Consider the following 20,946-nt stretch of genomic DNA (forward strand, 5'->3'; position numbering starts at 1 on the left):
TACTATGTGAGTTATGTAAATTGTAAAGAAGGATAAATGTATTAAATCCCCTTCTACGTATGCGATAACGTCATTCAAGTCCTGCCAGTACGTGCATAAGTTTTTATAATTTTATGAGGTCGCTTGGAAAATCAATTTTTAATTATAAGATAATGAAATATTAAATTCTCATAAATCGTGCCTAATCATTCGCTGTCAATTCTGACTTTATATTTAATGACTACGTTATAGAATTTTTTTATAAAGAATGTACACAATATTATTTTTAAACATTATAACAGCTATTAGTATTTTGTTACAAAAATATTTTTAGGTTGTTAGGAATACTTTACAAAATTTCAAAAACACTATCTTTAAACACCTATTATGATTTTTTACCAACATAATCTCACGTTTGTAACATTTGCTTATTATTTATGATGAATATCTAAGAAAATGTTTTCTTAATCTATATTTTCCACAATAAATCGGCTACGCACAAAAAAAAGAACTAGTGGATCCTGAATAATAAACAAATAAACTCTTCAGATTTATATAGTGTAAATGAATAATATTTATTCATTTAAACTAACATATAAATATTTTATGGGCTTATGCTGTATATGTATATATGTTTTTTATTTTGTTGTGAAAGTATGTTATTTACATTGAAAGAGTTTATAAAAAGTATCGTTTGCGGTCGAAATTAGCCCATTTTTATTTTAGACTAAATTCCAACAAGTTTTATGGGTGTACTCATTGAATCTCTTTTAAATGAATTATTATAAAATCTACCAAAATGTACAACCGATCATCGTGAAATTTTTATACACGTCAGGGGTGCCTGCCCCCCCCCCCCCTTGCTCACACGCGGATATGTAGACACGAATTTAAAATAACTACAACAGAATTCATAAAGCGTGAAATGATAGCTAGAATGCCAGTAAGCATGCATTTCTCCGTTGAATCACTATTCCAATTCTCTGGGCGTAACCACCCCTTACTAGCGTAAGCTACAAGATGTTCTTTGACCTTTGGTTTTTTTTTATCTTAAAAGACATTTTTATTACAGTAAGGTAACAGCAGAAAAAAAAAGTTGTCGGGGCGCTTTTTTTGGTAAAAAAATACAGTATTGTGTAAATAAAGAGCATTGTAATTTGAAACATATTTTGAAAAGATAAATTGCTGCTGAAAACATCCAATTCAGACCTAGTAGTTAACTAGACATTCGGAGACATTCAAAGATGCGTCAGAAGAAAAGTCGATTGGCGTACGGTATGATGGATAAGCAATGGTTAGGTTGTATATATATCGACATGTTAAAAAATAATAAATAAAACAATAATTAAAGACAATGCGAAGTCAAGCCAGGTATTATAACTAGTTTTCAAAAAGGTTGTAACATCATATCCAAACCAGGCGCTTATTACTAAATATGAATACTAAGTGTTTTAAGGCTTAGTGCAGCATAGCGATTTTTGTTATATTTTATCTCGTTGAAACGGTATGTTTTAGATTTTTTCATATATCATATGAAATACTTGTAGTGTTTTGTATATTTAAAAATAATGTCACTTATGTTTTTTTTTTCAAATGTTACGAATAAAAAAAAATCTCTTACTGTAAGTCCTCCGCTTTAGTTTTTGTTTATGATATGTATGACGCACTCGAGCCCAGGAAGCGGGCATGACCCGGCGTCCGTCCGGCGCGGGACGGTGCGGTGTCCTCCTCGACTAGTGTAGCCTGTCTCAGTCGTCACGCGGCGCGGCTTGGGCGCGTCCTGCTGTCGCCTTCGCGTGTATTTATAAACTCGACCGTCATTGATAAAACTGTTTACCTATCCTCCAACGCGTCTCGTAACAAGTTTTGGAAGATTTTTCGATTATAATACAAAAGTGAGTGTGATATGATCAGTTTTTGATCAAAAATGTATTGTGATCAAATATATGCGGGTTAAGTTGGTGATTCATGTAAAATGAGTTTGTAGATGAATAAGGAAAACTTATTAGTTATTTTGACCTGCACGTACTGTGGCATGGAAGACCTTGTTTGTTAAATATAAACATTCTTCGAAAATAGCAACTTAATGGTCCACTTAAATGTAAACTAAAACCTTGAGGTTAATCTAGCACATTTAAGACATAATTGTTGATAATATTGATGCAATCAAGGAAATAGAGTGAGATGAGATCAGAGCACAGACGGGTAGCGTCGCTGTCTTTTGAGTCTTTTTACGTATAAAAATACCCCTAAAACAAATACACATTTAATTTGCATGTATGTGCTAAGTTCAGTTAAATAGAATCTGTTTTCTACTTTAGTTCAGTATATCCTTAAACGATTCCTCTAAAATGTTTAAAGTGATAAGGAACATATAGGAATATTACTGTGTACTGTGTAAGTATTGGAATTATTATTTAACTGTAGACTTGTTTATATAGAAACATTACGTCAACGATGGCCAGAACCAAAAACGGAAAGCCATTGTTACATATAAGAACTTTAAAATGATTGTAAATATAAACATTGAGTAACGAGACAATAATAATCAGTTGAGGATATAATCATTAATAACTATCTAACAATTATGATATAACAAATATCTATTTATAGTTTTTTTTTTTTTTTTATAATTTGCTTGTATTTAATGATAAACGTTATAAATATATAAATGAGTTTATTTGTTAATGCTTTCATGTCTTAATTACTCAACCGATTGTTAGGGGTACAGAAAAGAACATGGGATACCTAATACCTGAACTCCCCGTCACACCCCTAACACGCTACCGGAAACGAGTAAAATAATAAATATTGTTTTGCTTCTTATTATCTTCTCAGTGAACACCAAAGCCGTAATGCGTAATACGAGTTACCGTATAAGGTTTGGGTATTCTTTAAAGATCGTTGTCTGCCTTGATTGTATGGCCTCGGTGTTGATTTGTTCTTGTTGAATTATGCGTCACGTCGTTTGAACATTCTTTAAATAAGATATTTGGTTATCAAGTCTGTTATGCTTATATTACAAGGCGATTGTGTTTGTTTAATAAAGTAAACAAATTCCTTTTATAATATCGAATCATATAAAAGTACTAGTTTGTATTAAACTAACTGTGCGAAACGGATTGTCTTGCAATATTTTATATATACAAAAATCAGATGTATAGCTGTCTGCCAGTTTAACTTTAATCATTTCTTATAACTAAGAAATTATTTCCATTAATCCTGCAATTATACTCACCCTTTAACCCATATCATACCCAGACGGGCATGCACAAAGACCTACCCTCAAGTAAATTTGGATTGTAGGAAACTTGCCTATATCATACACATATGTGCCGTCAGTTTTTTAGAACAATTATAGTATCATTCAAAGTTATTACAACCCTATTAAGGCCATACCGTGAAGTTATAGAGCCAGTTAACTTTATATATATCATACCGTAACCATAACAGCCTGTGAATGTCCCACTGCTGGGCTAAAGGCCTCCTCTCCTTTTTTTTGAGGAGAAGGTTTGGAGCTTATTCCACCACGCTGCTCCAATGCGGGTTGGTAGAATACACATTTGGCAGAATTTCAGTGAAATTAGACACATACAGGTTTCCTCACGATGTTTTCCTTCACCGTAAAGCACGAGATGAATTATAATCACAAATTAAGCACATGAAAATTCAGTGGTCCTTGCCCGGGCTCGAACCCACGATCATCGGTTAAGATTCACGCGTTCTTACCACTGGGCCAACTCGGCTTTTATATATATCATGCAAACTATAAATATTGTTTCATATGACTAATAGGTTGGTATGTGATCAGCGCTTTCAAATAAAGTATAATTAAATATATATTAAAAAATCGATAATTAGTATAAATTAATATATTTTTGTTCCATGATTAATTACTTAATTAGAAGTGATAGCGACAATATGAATTACGTAATGAGTTCCTGTTACAATAATTTTCCCTTAAGGGTTATAAACGATTCGTTAATATGCCGGTGTTTCAGTGTATATATGAATAAGTATTATAGTTTTATATTTAACATAGATACGTTTTGAATGCGCTGTTGAAAGGAGAAAACGCTGTTTAGAGAAACATATGACGAATCTCGAGTTTTCCACTGTAAAAGGTTTTTTAAATTTCCAATTGATTCCATACCCACATAATGTCACCCACATGACATTCGGCGAAATTGTCAATTAATATATACACAATACGTGACGAATATCTGAGTTTTACATCATTATTCAAGGATTTGAATTAGGATTAGTGGTAGAATTTTTCTTTAGATTTACATGCAGAGTAAGACACGGAGAGCTCACGCCTCCTCGAAGCAGACCCATTAGCTATACTAAATTAATAAGAAATAAAAACTTTATCCATTTCTAATCGTCATACAAACAGCAAGTAGAAAATTGGTAAAAAATAATTTTAAAAAGAAAGTTTGTATAAGTTGTATAACTTGTATTGATTGATTATATAACCATTTATAAAGTGTTGTTTTAATATGCGATGTATAACATGTGCATACATCGTTATGCCAACACAAATTATAGAAATAATATTAAATTATATTCAGCCTTGAAGTATAAATGTGACAAACATTTAACTGTCATAAAAATTGGTACAGTCAGCTTCATATATATGTATAATGTAACAGATAACATTATCAAATATATAGAAACATCTAAAGTGATCAATAACATTCATGCAACCAAAATCGTCAAATTATTTTTATAAAATTTATAATCTATCCGATCTATTTCCGGTCGTGTCGGATTTCCGTCCTATCGGACTACGTGAGTGAATAGAGTGCACCTGTTTTTGCGTACTCACTTGCTCGCTATGAAGAAATTGTAAAGATCGCGATAGTCGTAGACTTAAAGAAAATATGGCCGATTTTGTTTTACGTAATATATGGAAAATTGACATAGACGCGGGCATAGATTAAGACACAACGATTGACGATTATATTTGTAAAATTACAGATTTAGTCGATTTATCACTTGGCATATCACAAAAATCGATTCGACCGACCATATCATCGAAGCGACCATATTACCATAGAAATTCTACCGCAAAGTATCACTGTCCTGGCAACCCCTGTTTTGCCTCTCGGGTCTCTGCTCGTATGTTCTGTTGAATGCTGTCCGTCCGGTAGTTCGTAGAGAATCGGATCTCTTATCCCGGATTGAATAGCTGTCTCTCCGCTATTGATAAAAGTCCATTGCCCTGCATCCTTATAGTTTTGCCCCCTTTCATTTTAAAAAGATATTAGTTCATAGATTTTGTACAGATACTATACAACGATGGTCAGTGATAGTGTGTAATTGGCATCTGATTGTGTACTGAATTTTATTAGTACAATTAATATATCGACAATAGGGATAATGAGCAAAGAAATATATAAGATAAGAAGATTGACGCTGTATACTTATATTCCGTAATGGTATTAGGGATTTCTCCACTTACATGAAAAGCCTCACGTACTGCATGTTTGATGTCTCATAATAGAATTCCTGATTATATTTAATAATTATCCTTAAATTACGTGAACGAAGAATAAACCAAAAGGTACAGAATTCTGTTAAATAATTAGAAGACGAGTTTTAGGTTAGGTTAGCCTTTGATAGTGGTACATTTCTGAAGGATTTTTTCTAAGATCTAGGTATCCATAAATGAGATAGCTGTAAAGGTTGTCATCTACTTTACTTTTCTGTAAATGGTTACAGAGAACGAGGTTTGCGGTGAAGCGGGGTCGGGGCACCGCGGATCATTGCGCGGCGCCAACAAACTAGCGCGGCGCGCGCGCTCCTTCAAGGACGACCTACTCGAGCGCATCTCAAACATGCGTTCGCCTGCGCAGCCTCCCCATCCGCCGCATCTCGCTTCCAATATCAGGTCAGTACGTTATCTAGCGACTCGCGCGTCCGTTGACAGGAATTTGGTACAAGATGCGAGACAATGGCGTAAAATATGGTCTATTTTAATTGTTGTTAATTTTAAATAAAAATTAAAAACTTTCATTTACACAAAAAAATATTATTAATGACCTTTATAGTGATTATCAATAATTACGCATTGTAATACTAATTGGTAAACACGATTTCTTAAGCAATTTCAAATAGATTACTTTATTATAGGAGTTCAATGAATGAAATTCATACTAAAAATTAAAGGTACATTTGCTACTGCGTATTTAGTTAATTGTTTTTAAAACAATATTATTTATGATAATTAAGTGTCTTGTGCATGTAACCTTTGAAATTATAACAATTTAAATTATCCGTATGTTACGCATAAGATGTTTTGACAAGTCATTATTCTACTATCATAAAGTTTGTGTGTATCTGTCACTACAAAATGTTATCTTTCCAAGTTGTGTACATAGCAATGAAATCTTTGCACCAGCTATTGCTTCTTATCTGAATTGATAATAGTCTTGCATATACGTACATAACTCTACTGTCATACTGGCAGCTATTCAAGAAAGTCGCTCATTTTAATTACTTTATCTCGACTCGTAAGGTCGAATATTATATCGTCCAATATGAATAGTGTCATCTAATATGAATATGAAATTAAAAGTGTTATAATACTTTTGTAAATCATTGTTTAACTTATGCTGTAGTATTTAATGCGTTTAATGTGGCGTTTATTATGAGTCACGGACGGCTAGACTGTCGCTCGCATTAATGACATTGTCCGCTGAAATCTCATTAGTTCGGAACGTGCAATGTTAAGTGATTACATTTTAATGTCCGCGACCGGACTGTCAGTGGGTGAATTGTTTTATTTAGTGTGTCCGAACGCGTATTTAATATCTGAGGTTATTTGAAAGTAAATTACTGTGTGAATATTAAAATCTTGTGTGATCGAGTGTCGTTACGGTTCAGGTGTTTTGGTCGGTGTGTCTAAATGTCGAACACGGTACGATCGCCTGTCGGGTTTTGGATAAACAAGCGTACGAGTAAGCTTCATCAGCGCCTCGTCTACAATGGAAAACGGTACGGTTTATAAGGGTAATAAAAACCATACATCGTTTAAACAGTGAATAAGTTTTAACATGGTTTAACGTTTATTATAAGTCGTATCATGATCGATAACGGTACAAACTATATCTTTCGAAATGACTCGTTATTCTTTTATTGTACGTTTCGATAGAGCTCGTGATCAAAGTTTGCGGGCTTGACCTTATTTTTTCTCTAGTATGACTTAAATTTGTCTTTGATTATTCTTTATGTAGTCTACAATACGTGTCCAATATTCGTTAAAAACATTTTGTCATTAATTATATTTTGTATATACTCTATATATACATAAAAGATTATGTATATTGTTTGCATGACTTAAATTATTTTAGTTAGTATTATAAGATTCTTTAAAACAGTGAAAACGGGTTTTTATGTTCTAAAAATATAATAATATATCAAAGTAAACAATTGTCAATATTTGTAAATGGATTCAACAGACACATTTAAACAGCATGTGACAAAATGCAAATAAGTTCACAAACGCACACGAGTATCATTAAAGCTAATGTTAATTGTATGAATATGTGTGTTTATTATGCGTAAGTTATTTGTACATGCGCAGAGTAAAATGAACCGGGACTTTGAATATCAAATACAGCTTAGCTTTGTTATTCGCGCCGTGCTGGCTTGCATATAAAGTAGTTTCTTTCGCAATACGAATATTTCAGTCAGTTGTACATTTGGGTGATATTTTTTTATGTAACGGTGCCACTTAATATTTTTTATCGAATTGCCCAATTGCTAATTGTATACGCAGCGTCATGTCGCATAGTTACGAAGTTCGTTTTGAAAGCGGCCGTTCACGACGGCAGTCTGTCATTTAAGATTTATTCTGTTTGCACTTTTTTATCATTGTGAAAAACTACTAGACAAGAGATTTCTATCTACGTTAGCCAAGGCCGGAAAACACATTACAACTATCTTGATGAATTTTAATTTGTATTCATTAAAATCGTCAAAACAAAAGATTGTTTAAATAATTAATACAAGTAAAATGCGATAATCATAATATGTACAGTGTGTATTCCTGCAAAACATAAACAATGTGGTTCCCACATTTAAAAACAAGTGTTTTAATAACGAAGTGTGAAAATATTCTATATCTTTATGCAGTTTGTGTTTACATTTAAAATATTTCAAATTGTATCGTTTTATTTCCAGGTCGCACTCCCCACTTAGTCCGAAACCTCGGAACATGGGAGCCAAATCCGTCACGGCGGAGGAGGGTGAAATCACACCTGCCAAAGAACTCGAACGGCTAGTCAAAGAGGTAATAAAATGGTTATTGACATAATCTCGTTTAAAATTCCACACAACTATACACACACACGCACGAATACGAATAATAGTGAAATAAAATTATCTTTGTAACAAATAAATAGTACAAAACAATAATATGTGATATTTATTGAGGTAAATTATGTTATTCAAAGCTGTTTCTTTATGAGGGAGTTTATTTAAAAAGTCATTGTATTTAATTTCAGGTCACATTCGGTTTAAAACATTTCTCCGATGTCATCACAAAGAGGAAACTGGAAATGTTGCCGGATAACGGCACTATTGTTTTCGAATCGATCGCAAATATACACAAAGGTGAATTAATTATACATTTTTTATCAATGCATGATCTTTTTTTTGTGTTTTTGTTTACACAAACCCAAACCCAGGGTATTGTATCTGCATCTGTATGCGTATCGCGTTTGCCGTTTTGCAGAAACTTTATTTTACGTTTGTTCATTTAATGAGGTCATGGAGTCGATAATAATGAATCGTTTTGGACGTTCCGTTTACAGCAATAAAACCATACTGCAGCCGGTCGCCGCAGCTCATGAGCGCCGTGAAGCGGCTGTGCACGGCACTAGCCATGCTGATACGACTTTGCGACGAAGTGACCGTGGTCAGCTTGCGAGCCAACGCCGACGACACGGAGATGGAGACGTCGACGGCGGCGCTGTCGCCGGAGCACGTGAGCTCGGTGGTGAAGGGCGTGACGGCGGCCGTGGAGGAGGTGGCGGCGCTGGCGCAGCAGCACATGGCGCGCCCCGCGCTGTCGCCGCGCCCCGCGCTCGTGTCGCCGCGCGCCTCCACGCAGAGGAACTCTCTACCCGGTACGTCTCGAGCGCGTTAGCTACGGCCCTCAAATGCGCCCGTATATGCGGAAAGCCATTGTCTGGCTCTGGCTCCCATGACCATTTCCAATTACTTAATAGTCACAATGACATAGACATTTCTTATAATAGTTTTTTTTTATAGAATAGGAAGGCGGACGAGCATATGGGCCACCTGTTGGTAAGTGGTCACCAACGCCCATAGACATTGGCATTGTAAGTAATGTTAACCATCGCTTACATCACCAATGCACCACCAAGCTTGGGAACTAAGATGTAATGTCACTTGTCCTGTAATTACAGTGGCTCACTCACTCTTCAAACCTGATGAGTGGGCAGTACCTACCCAGACGAGCTCGCATAAATCTCTACGACCAGTAAAAAGTTATAATAGTAATATTTCAGTATATTATATTGTCTAATTGTAAACAATAATAGTAAAATTAATTTGTTTAGATAATTGCGAACTAGTTTTAAAATTTAAATTTACAAAGAGTAGCTTTACTACAATAATGATTAATTGATCATATTAAATGTAAAAAAAAATATGTTCAAATAGTTAGTACTGGGGTAAAATATTCTTAGTCCTCTTATGTGTTATTCATTACATATTGTTTTTCTATTACAGACATACCTCTTACGCCTAAAGAGTTGTCCCTCCTAACGGGAGAACCCGGTACGGAAACGAGCGGCGTGCGTGCGTCACACTCGTCGGAGTCCATATTAGACGCGCCAGACTCGCCACCGCCCAAGCCAGCCAGGCCGGTCTCCAATCGGTCAGTCACGAAACCATTTAACTCGACATAACTAAACCGAACCTAAAATTTATAAGGACTAACAGTATTTCTATCACGTTTTACTTTCGGGGTTAAAAGGCCAATATTTTTTTCATTCGAAGCCGATGTTTTATTCGTCTGTTTTATTAAAAAGTGTAAGTTCATCGAACAAGGTTCGAAACAAGTTCGTACGGTCCGATTGTGTAGTGTGCTCACAGCATTATACTAGACATGTAGACAATAAAAAGTGAAATAGGGTTAGGCGAAGGAGACTACTTGCAGTCAACAGTATTGCTCAAAAACTCAACCAACATACATATTAAATAAAATTAGCAAATTCATATTTATAAATATTCCATCCATCAATAAATATCAGCTTCTTGTAAGAAAAGGATACTTATTACATAAAATAATTAATATAATTTTTTATAATTTTTAACATCAAATTTGCATGTGTAATATATATATATATTTAAAATATAATGATTTCAAAAAGCGTTTGAATATATATTGAATGTAGAGATTATAGAAAAGTGATTTGATTTATTTAGAACATGATTAATTGATTGATTTCTAAATGTTTAAATTAAAAAAGTGAATATGGAATATATCAATACAATTATGATAATTTCGCAGTCGTAAATAAACAACTTTCGACCGATTAATGAAGCAATTAAATGATATTTCTTATACAGTTTGAATAATTTAAGACTAATGCTTTCTCTGTTCAATAAATACTACATTAACATTTAGTTTTATTAATTTAAATAAAATAAAATTTTGAATATATTAGAAATCAAGTTAAACATCTCCATAATGTGTGACCTTGACATCACAGTTATGAATTTCACTTTTCTCTGTATAATGTGAACTCATGTTTGGTTGGTAAAAGTGAAAGTTTATTGCAGGAAAATCGAGTTGGCCCCTCCTTTACCGCCAAAGCGCAAGTCCGCGAACGACAACTCCCTACTAGGACTGTCCATAGACAGGTATAATTAGTTATTAAGTTTTAATGCTTTATGACCACTTTCACTTCCCTTCCTGTTAGGAAAAGTGACAATTATCTGCACTAACGGTACTAACATGTTGAAAATAAAAGTTTTTTTTTTTATAAAGATACAATATACTTTAAATTTTTTTTTCTAGATTATCACTTCAATCCCACAGCAGTGGCTCTCTAGATTCAATGCTCAATGTGTCTAATGATGAAGACAGAAATACACACGATTCTATGAACCATGAAGTATTTGTTACTCCGCCTAACTCTGATTTAGTGGGTTAGTAGTCTAAACTATATCAAAGTAATTTAATATAAATGTTTCTTTTTCTAATCTTCTTTTTATTGTTGTTTTTGTTATTTGGAACATATCAAATAAATCAAAGAGTTAAGATACAAACTGTAATTGACTCAACTTAAATTTATGAGAAAATTTTCAAGTATTATAAAGTCATTGATACCAAAATCTTGATTATGGTTTTGTTTATTGTTTAATTTTAAGAGATTTTTACGTATTTATTTTATCTCGTTTGTTTAATTTTAAATATTATATAAAAATATATATATTTATGAATAACAGGCATATGCAGTTGCAATAACATGAACGAAATGCGAACCTCAGTGGAGTCGCACGAGTCTCACATGAACAATGTCCACGGTCACTCCAACCACAATCGGTGAGTAAACAATACCCGGCTGGCTCCGAACTCGACAGGCTTTGGTTGTTCAATTGCATAATTATGACAAATTTACTTTATCTTTCTCCTCTATTTTTGTTCAGTCTATTTATCGTGCATTTTTTTTTTATTTAAAGTTTCTCCAACGAATCCGGTTTCGTGTCGGTCGGTCACTCGGAGATATCAACAGAACACAGTTTTACATCGACATTCTCTTCGCATCACTACTCTAGTCATACGGACAGGTGACATATTATGCATCACTCACGTCACGTTTTGTTCCCACACTTGTTTGTTTGTTTTATGTTGTACACTCACTTGTTTGCATTACATTTTCGATAACTAAGGAATTCGATTTGGTATCGTTATCATTTTTATTAAAAATATAGTATAGTAATTAAATTATTGATTAAAATTAAAAAAAAAAACAGGATCTAAATATGATATAATACCAGATGAAATTCCGCAATCGCCGGACACAATTATTTAATTTCACTATTAACTCCTCTCACCTTACCTTTGGTTTCGATTGTTTCGTGTCATGCTTCCTGTTATTGTTTGCAGTACTTTTGAAAGTACAGAGTATGTGAGCGAAATGAAGTGCACTCTGCAGAGCGTTGAGGGCCGCATGTTCAGTGTGAACTCTGTGGCCGCGCACAACTCCTCAAAGTGAGTGTCCGCCGGCGCCTCGAGCTCCGGCTTGGGACATTTGTTTTTATTGCTTTGTCGTCTGTTTTTGATTGTCATAATTACGAACATTACACTGATTTGAATCGGATTCATTCCGTTAGTCAGACTTATTTAATTTTTTTAAATTTATTTTATTTATTAATTGTTTAACTTAAGATTGAAGGTAGGCGGGATGGATTTATAATTTTGGTGTACTAATAAGGTTCTTCATTTTTTATATTATATTCGGGTTTCAGCCGTGATCATACGTGATCCTTTTTTTCAGCTTTCCTCGACTCTTTGACAGAATTGCCCTTGTCACGAGCTATATGAATATAATATATAAAATGGTTACTATAATACATTGCGAAAGTATAAAGTGGTGTAAAGTTCGGTTTTAAATTATAAGATCAAAAGAAATTATAAGATCTCACTTTTATATCATATACTGTTGCTAGAAATATATTACCATTACTTGAAAATATTTATTATTTAAAAAAGAAATAATAGATATTTAAAATTACATAACGATTTCGAAATCATTTACTTATCATCATAGACAGTTTTGTCACTAATATTCTTAATAAGTAGCACAAATTGCACGTTGCAAAGATGTATGTGTTAGGTTTACTTGGACTGTGTGCCGTTGAACTATTATGATAAATTAGTAGTATTTATAGAAAATTTAGAAAAAAAAACCAGTACAGTAACGCGTGAGTAAAAGTAGCTTATTTAGACAAAAATGCAATGACAACTTTTGTTAACATTGTCTAGCTAAGAGTTGTAATTTCTAAAATGGAATATCTACTCGATTTTTGTTTATAAGATGAATGTAAATATTACAGATTATTTATATTCTGGTGACTTTCTTACATATTATATTTAAAAAATAAAAGTAGAGTCGAGTGATTTCGTTAATGAGAGTCCGTGTCCGCAGACTGGCGAGCATCACGTCGGACGAAAGCGAGACGCCGCCCGAGCTGCCCGTCAAGACGCGCCGCGCCGTGCGCGCCGATATGCAGCAGTACTTCCCCAACGTCGAGATCAGGTGCTCCTCTACATATATATATCATGTATATATCATCATTATTTGACTGCCTCGTGGCTACATGTGAGGTCGCAGACTCGGAGGTCCTGGGTTCGAATCCCAGGTCGAAAATTCTCAGTAGCAGCCCGGAGTCTGGAAGTTGGAAGTGTGTGGAGTGTACACACTACACTCCCGTGCCTCTTAAAGCACGTAAAGCTATTGGTAAGCTTGTGCACTTTAATATGTCCTGCGCAATTGGCTAATCTCTCTTGAATTTCTCCGTCGTGGCCGAAATCGGTTCAGAGGACATTATTATTATTTTAAATCATGCATATCGTAATATGTTACTTTTGATATTGAGATTGAGATATATATTTCAATCTCATTCAAAATCAAAGCCCGAAAAAAAAACTTTTTGCGTAGAAAATATCTGAAAATTTAGTAACAAGCTAACCGTTTGATCACACAGGAAAACGCCACCGTTCTCGCTGCACGAGGCGCGGCCGCACACTCTCGCAGAGCACAATCACCAGCGACCGCCGCCACTACCACTCAAAAAGAAACACAGTCAGTATCTGTATAATAAGAATGTCGCGTATCGCGCGTCTAAAGTATACATAATTATGTATCGTCTATTTTATTACACCTTGTAGTATACTTTTATTGTTTGTGTATAAGAAATGAATAAAAAACACAGTATTTTAAAAATACAAGTATGGTTTGCATAAAGAATACTGTGTGCGATCAGAAAATATTTCTTTATTGAAGGAAAAAGTTATATAATAGTTATCCTTTCCAAAAGAATTTAAAATCACAAAATCAGTTTAATTGGTTAATACGACGTAATAAGGCCGGTGCCTTGACTGTCGCTCTATATTGTATTGTAATGAATAAAAAAAAAATACTTCATACTTATTGGTTTTGATCAAACTTTTTTACAAGTTGCAAAAATCCTTATACTTGTTCTTAGGTCATTAATAAATATATCGAATTTAAAGTATATAACAAGTTTACACTTTGTTAGCGTAAAGGATTCTTGTGTTGTTGTTTTAGATGTATGTATGAATGTCACTATAGTGATGTTTTTGACTGCATGTAGCATATTTGTTGAAAGTGAGAATGTGGAATCTTTTCTATTTCACGAGCAAATGCTATTTACGGAAATGTACACGACTTTCAAGTGTATGTGTTTCTAATTTTCTATTTCTAATTTGTCTTTAAAACTCTTGAATATATGATAAAATAATATTGTCGGTATGGTTTACTGTTCCACTTTGTCCTCTGTTAATGTTTGGCTACTGGGAAATTCTCAAATGAATCAATAATAATATTTATACAGTTAATTCGTTAAAAGATATAACTACCTGTGCCGTTAAGAATTGTTTATTTTTAATGGTATTGTATATAGTGTAACAGTTCAATAATTATTTTTTATTTTAATTCTTTTCTCTTTCTCTTACATTAGTAATTTAACCGAATTAACTGTCTCTTGTATGCCAAAATCGGGGATTATTAATGTTTAATTAAGTGGGGGTTATAACGGCATGTTTGTCTGTTGTGCCGGTGCGGCGCCGCAGTGTTTCAAAGCGTCGCGTACAGCGGTGAGTGGAATGCATGCTCGCTACTGCCTCCCACAGCCCGCCAGATGCGAGATACCTCAGCCTAGCGCTGCTATACCCTCGGATACGGTAGTCCAACTAGTTGCAACATTGTCTTATAAACGTCTGTACTGCGAAATAATGCAGCAATTTTTAATTGTTTCATGACTCAATAAATACTTATGTCAATAATAATATTATAGTAAATAATTTTAATGTGTTATATAAATATAATGTGTTATATATAATTTATATATTGTGTCTATTTCGCATAGATAAACTTCATTTTAATGAAACTTAAGTCAGTCAACTGGTTAGACCGTTAGTATCTGAGAGTAATTTAGCGGTGAAACTCGTCGACTCCAAATAATCGGACGGATTGGAGAACTTCATGTGCCTCTAGCTTTCACGATACATTTTCATACCAATAAAACTGCTTGCTTATCACAATATGGCTTACGCTGCTTTATTTTGTGTCTGTTAATAATACAAACGGAATTTCGCGTAGTTAATTATCACCTGAGATGATGAATGTACTTAACGCTTCATTACGGCGCCTTTGCTGTTTTATTAGGCGGCATAGAAGAACATGTTACGCATTTGTTACTAGACAACGTTTTTTTGGCAATTTTATTTTTATATGATTTTATATTTCGAACAAATTTTTTCAGTAATGGCTTACATGGAAATGTTTGGAAACTGCAGTCACACGCTCAACGCTCACCCTCCGATCAATCCCGAGGCTCCACCGGACATGTTTAGGCATTCAATACACACGTATAATTTAACGAGGTAAAATTATTTTATAGTAAATTTCTGTTTTATATCAGTGTTAGCAATACATATTGACTTATTGTAGAATCCGTTTATTGAATACGGTAGAGAATCCGTTTTTGTTATCTTGTGTCAATAAACTGTAACTAAGCTGATGACATTGTTAATTAAAACATATCATATGTCGGTCAATGCTCAATATTTTTTTAATCTTTTGATTCTATGTAAATACAAATAGTAACTTAAGCGTGATTTAATATTAGTCCTAATATTTTTTGTGTATATTTGATAACGGGCGTATGTTTCCGTAGTGCACAACATTCGAGTACTGGAGCGATAAGCGTGGGTCACCACCAGATGCAAAGGACTATGGCTTCGTCGTTAACGGTTCAACATTTGAGTACACCACCATTAAGGTTTGTATACCCATAATTTTAACTCGTCTGGGTATGTACTATCCACTCATCAGATATTCTACCGCAAAACAACAATACTTGGTATTGTTGTGTTCCGGTTTGAAGGGTGAGTGAGCCAGTGTAATTACAGGCACAATGGACATAACATCTTAGTTCCCAAGGTTGGTGGGGCATTGGCGATGTAAACGATGGTTAACATTTCTTACAATACCAATGTCTATGGGCGTTGGGACCACTTAATATCAGGTGGCCCATGTGCTCGTCCGCCTACCTATACTGTAAAAAGAAAATAAAAAATAAAAACAAAATATACTTTTTCAAATAGGCTCTCACAAGTACTTTTGTATTGTCATAGAGGAACTTTTAGAATCGACAAAAGACTCGAGGAAACTCCTCGTTTCGTCCTTATTTCTTGTTTTAGTAATTAAAATTTATTATAATATTTCTTATTCATTAATGATTTTATAACGTGAACTTGAAATTGTCTATGTGTTAAATGATAATCTCGTAATTTTTATGTTACCCTTTCAACCTATAAATCCTCCACTCCAAAATTATTTTTAAATGTTTTCGTTTCCTTATCAATTATGTAGAATGTAATATTTTTAGTAGTTGACTATCAAGTTATGTTATTTTTTATAATGGAGGACCATGAGACAAGTATTTAAAGATTAAAAATATTGTTGCTAAATACATGTCATTTGATTGACAGTGGTTCTGAAGATAGTGTCAGTATGAAGACATCGAGCAGAACTAGTCCAGTACCTCCCGAGCCTCCAGCGCTACCACCAAAGATGAATAAGACTAAACAGGTACATAGTCAACAAACATTTATTAATCACATTACATGAACATGTAATTAGACATTTATAATTGATATATATATTTGTTTATTTGTCAGATATCAATGAATTCGAGCAATGAACTTTTACCCCCACCTTCACCGCGGCCGTCTTCAAATAACAGTTCAGCTGATGAATCTATGCTCAATAACGTGGTGCGTTATCAATTTAGATTTTCTTTAATTGTACTATTACGTTTGATACGATAATGAAAATATTTTCTATATACAGAGTACAGACGATTTGTATGTGAGCTCGTCATCTCCGGGCAAGTTTCCCGTCGACGAGGAGGAATTAGATAGACTCGTGCCTCTGCCTTCTCCCGTGCCTTCACAGGTATGTTTATAAAATTTATTATACAAATGGATTACAACAACGACATTTATTTTTACTAAAGTAGTTAATTTTACAAACTAGTTATTTAAACAAAAAATATATCTATATTTATAGAGAAGTGAAAGCAGCACAGAGCCTGTACAGCAAGTATCCGAAGCAAATGACACAATCACATCCGATTCTGACGATATTATCCTGCAGACGGACGTTAGTGGTTGGCTCCTTTTGAAGGGTACCACCAAAGAGGGTTCCGAAGTGCGCGAAGTACGCGGTGGTCACCCAGACGCCTTAATAGTACTCGCTACTAAAGCTACCAAAGGTACTTTGTTTAATATAACAAATCCTTGCAACATATTTTGTCTTCATTATTACAGTCTTACCAATATTTGGGACAAGGTTAAATTTAAGTATTGACAATTGATGCCAATTTTTTATAATAAGTTAACTAATACGGGAAAACGGTTTTAAACATTCATTGGAAGATAACAAAGCATGTCTTAGTCATTTCATATAATAAGAAAGTATGGACGAAGCACAATAAAAAATAAATAAACATCTTATTTATAAGACAGTAAATTTTAAATAAAAAAAAGAGAATTGGCATCGCTTTTAACCTCTTAACTTTCATGCTTTCACTTTACAGAAACGGACGAGTGTAAGTGAATCATAGTATGAGGGCTGACAGACACTAGCTGGTTGAATACTAATATTATTTTTATAGCTTAGCTGGTCTCGCTTCATATGGTTTTTAGAGGCACTTGTTATGTAAATTATATAAGTACTATATTACTGAATATACTAAACTTTCACGCGATTCGCTGGCGTTCAAACTCACACTTTTAATAAACAAAGAGCATGATATTTTAAATTTAGATAATATATTGATATTTGTATCTATGAAATATATAATGATAAATAGTAATTCGCATAGTGTTTGAAGCACATGGCTTTAGCTTAGTATTAGTGTGACACATTTTGTTTGAAATAGCTTTAGATATATTAGTTTGCAAACAAAATAGTGTTACCAGTTTGAAAATTTAGCTTTGCCTTTTTATAACGTTGATGTGAACGGAGTAGAGAACATTTTTTTATATTGTAAGCGTCATTAGTTTTTTTAAATACATTATTAAATTAATCGCTTTTTATGATTAATAAAATAATAGTTCATTACTATTTTTACACTAATCTCTTGACAACACTGAAAGTTACAAAAAGAAAACAATATTGTAATAAATGCACACGTTCACACCAATCGTTAGCTCAAACGAGTATTTCTTTACCGCCTATGTCTCAATACAATTCTATGTGCACAGATTTCGCGTATCAGGAAGCATTTCTGGCGACGTACAGGACGTGGGTGTCTCCGGGCGAGTTGGTGCGCAAACTGGTGCGGCGCGCGCACCACTACCGCCCGCGACCGCACGAACTGCGCTCCACGCTCAGCCTGCTTACGAGGGTCGTGGCCGATCTCACGTGAGTTATAGAATATAGACATAAGTCTGGTACAAGTTGAAAATGTTAATTATTGTGTTTGTAATTATCATTTGGAATACAAGAATTGCGCGCGTCGCCGGCATACACACTGTTGCGGGCAGACAAAAGAGATATACCATTTTTCTTATTACGAAAACAAACATTTAGTAATTCAGTATTCAGGTCAATTCACTGTTATAATATATAAAGTAGTGATGACTGTATATATTTGTTCTGTAATCCCAATAACTCTCTTAAGTATTTCTAGCAGATTATGTTTATTTTTAGAATGGCTGACCTAGAACGAACGTTAATGCAGGAAATTATGGAATTCATTTATTGGCTCGTTGAAACGGAGGAGCTCCCTATATCAAAAGCTCTAAGACAAATATTAGTCGATAAACAGAAACAATTACATTTCCAAAATGTAAGTATTTATTTATAAACATGTGTCTATAATGTGAATATGTACGAATTAATAAAATGTTTGTTTTTATTTTACAGACAAATAACAAATACGAATACGACATGCCCTGTTATGGTACCGTATCCCTTCGTCGGGACACGTTATTAGACTTCAAAGCTAGTGAGTTAGCTGAGCAGATGACGCTACTAGACTCAGCTTTATTTGTTCGTATAACCACCGCGGAGGTGCTCTCCTGGCCGCGCGACCAGTCCGAGGAGAGCTCGCCCAATTTGACGAGGTTTACCGAGCACTTCAACAAGATGAGTTACTGGGCACGCTCCAGGATATTAGAGCAAGTGAGTTTCACTATATTGTGGAATGATTACTTCTAAAATCACATCATGAGTTTAAGAGAGGGTTGGAGGAAATCCAGTGTATTTTGTAAAAATTTAAAATTTGTGACTATATAATAATTCGAAAACCATCATTGGGAACTTTAATAACAAATATTGAATCTTTACATTTCTGTTTATATTTATTCGTATAAGTGTTTTTAATACGTTCGGATTTTTCAGTACGAAGCGCGCGAGCGGGAGAAGTACGCGAGCAAGGTGCTGAAGGTGATGAAGGCTCTGCGCAAGCTGAACAACTTCAACTCGTACCTGGCGCTGGTGTCGGCGCTGGACTGCCCGCCCGTGCGGCGCCTGGGCTGGCCGCGCGCCGTGGCCGACGCGCTGCGCGACCACTGCGCGCTCATCGACTCCTCGCACTCCTTCCGCGCCTACCGCAACGCGCTCGCCGACACGCAGCCGCCCTGCATACCCTACATGTGACTGCTTTGAAACTACAACATTACTGACTCTCTTATAAACAAAACTTTTGCTATAGATGACATACACAGTTTCTTAATGTCACGTACATTATTTACTTAGAAAAGTAACACATATAGCTTTGATATTTTATTAATTTACAAATTTATATATTTTTACAGCGGCCTATTTCTTCAAGACCTTACGTTCGTACACGTGGGGAACCCGGATTTACTTCCCGACGGCAGTATTAATTTCACGAAACGATGGCAACAGTATAATATAATGGAAAACATGAAACGTTTCCACAAAGAGTGAGTCCCTCGAAACAAAACATATAGAATTACGTTTTATCGTATTTACTGATTATAGTGAAACGAAATTACATTTAATTTCCAGGCAGTACAAGTTCAAGAAGAACGAGCGCATCCAGGCAATGTTCAACGAGTTCGACGACGTGCTCAGCGAGGAAACCATGTGGCAGATCTCGGAGACCATCAAGCCGCGCGGCGGGCGCTCGCGCAACGCGTCCGCGCCGTCGCCGCCCGCGCCGCCCGCGCCCGCGCCGCCCGCCGCCGCCACGGCCGCCACGTGCGTACCCACATGTGCTACGCTTTATTTTATACCAATATGATTAACATCTAGGTCCCATCAATTGTCCGGAATTTTTATTAATTTATGAAATCGGTAGGTGGCCGATCAAACCGCCACCTAGTGGTCACCATCGTCACTAGACATTATCGCTGTAAGAGAATGGGTGGTACCTACCCAGACGTGCTTGCTCAAAGCCCTACCACCAAGTGTAAATTAAAAGTAGTCTTGCAATCTTCGGCTTATAAATTATGTCTCTTATAAAAAATCATGCCGATTGATCTTTTGCTGCATATAAAACGGCCAAAGCAATAAACAGACCTTTATATTTATAATTTTACAAAAATATCAGATTTGCCATTTTAATTGTTAATGAATCGAAGGTGTACGTAAAGAATGTTTCTTGCAAGATTACGACATTCATCAGTATGTCTTTATT

General features: G+C 34.8%; 1 protein-coding gene across 9 annotated transcripts in view; it reads left to right on the top strand.

Moving 5' to 3' along the window:
- Nucleotides 1-20,946, top strand: part of LOC126779014 (guanine nucleotide-releasing factor 2) — a 37,666-nt gene that overhangs the window by 13,817 nt on the left and 2,903 nt on the right. For 2 of the 9 annotated variants that reach the window (XM_050502796.1, XM_050502767.1), the window contains exons 2-27: nucleotides 5,707-5,875; nucleotides 8,170-8,278; nucleotides 8,493-8,601; nucleotides 8,802-9,116; nucleotides 9,745-9,892; nucleotides 10,801-10,881; nucleotides 11,039-11,169; nucleotides 11,470-11,566; nucleotides 11,704-11,811; nucleotides 12,131-12,235; nucleotides 13,173-13,283; nucleotides 13,732-13,829; nucleotides 14,840-14,863; nucleotides 15,532-15,652; nucleotides 15,946-16,050; nucleotides 16,763-16,862; nucleotides 16,952-17,047; nucleotides 17,124-17,228; nucleotides 17,343-17,547; nucleotides 17,872-17,883; nucleotides 18,542-18,701; nucleotides 18,990-19,128; nucleotides 19,206-19,463; nucleotides 19,683-19,936; nucleotides 20,099-20,230; nucleotides 20,316-20,507. In XM_050502796.1, the coding sequence (XP_050358753.1) occupies nucleotides 5,707-5,875; nucleotides 8,170-8,278; nucleotides 8,493-8,601; nucleotides 8,802-9,116; nucleotides 9,745-9,892; nucleotides 10,801-10,881; nucleotides 11,039-11,169; nucleotides 11,470-11,566; nucleotides 11,704-11,811; nucleotides 12,131-12,235; nucleotides 13,173-13,283; nucleotides 13,732-13,829; nucleotides 14,840-14,863; nucleotides 15,532-15,652; nucleotides 15,946-16,050; nucleotides 16,763-16,862; nucleotides 16,952-17,047; nucleotides 17,124-17,228; nucleotides 17,343-17,547; nucleotides 17,872-17,883; nucleotides 18,542-18,701; nucleotides 18,990-19,128; nucleotides 19,206-19,463; nucleotides 19,683-19,936; nucleotides 20,099-20,230; nucleotides 20,316-20,507 (3,484 nt within the window). Of the gene's footprint in view, nucleotides 1-1,716; nucleotides 1,875-2,320; nucleotides 2,377-5,706; nucleotides 5,876-6,524; nucleotides 6,982-8,169; nucleotides 8,279-8,492; nucleotides 8,602-8,801; nucleotides 9,117-9,744; nucleotides 9,893-10,800; nucleotides 10,882-11,038; nucleotides 11,170-11,469; nucleotides 11,567-11,703; nucleotides 11,812-12,130; nucleotides 12,236-13,172; nucleotides 13,284-13,731; nucleotides 13,830-14,839; nucleotides 14,864-15,531; nucleotides 15,653-15,945; nucleotides 16,051-16,762; nucleotides 16,863-16,951; nucleotides 17,048-17,123; nucleotides 17,229-17,342; nucleotides 17,548-17,871; nucleotides 17,884-18,541; nucleotides 18,702-18,989; nucleotides 19,129-19,205; nucleotides 19,464-19,682; nucleotides 19,937-20,098; nucleotides 20,231-20,315; nucleotides 20,508-20,946 lie in introns of those variants that run through there. The other 7 variants (XM_050502813.1, XM_050502823.1, XM_050502802.1 and 4 more) reach the window with 7 other exon arrangements.

Source organism: Nymphalis io, chromosome 2, assembly GCF_905147045.1.
Source record: "Nymphalis io chromosome 2, ilAglIoxx1.1, whole genome shotgun sequence".
Classification (NCBI taxonomy): Eukaryota; Metazoa; Arthropoda; class Insecta; order Lepidoptera; family Nymphalidae; genus Nymphalis; species Nymphalis io.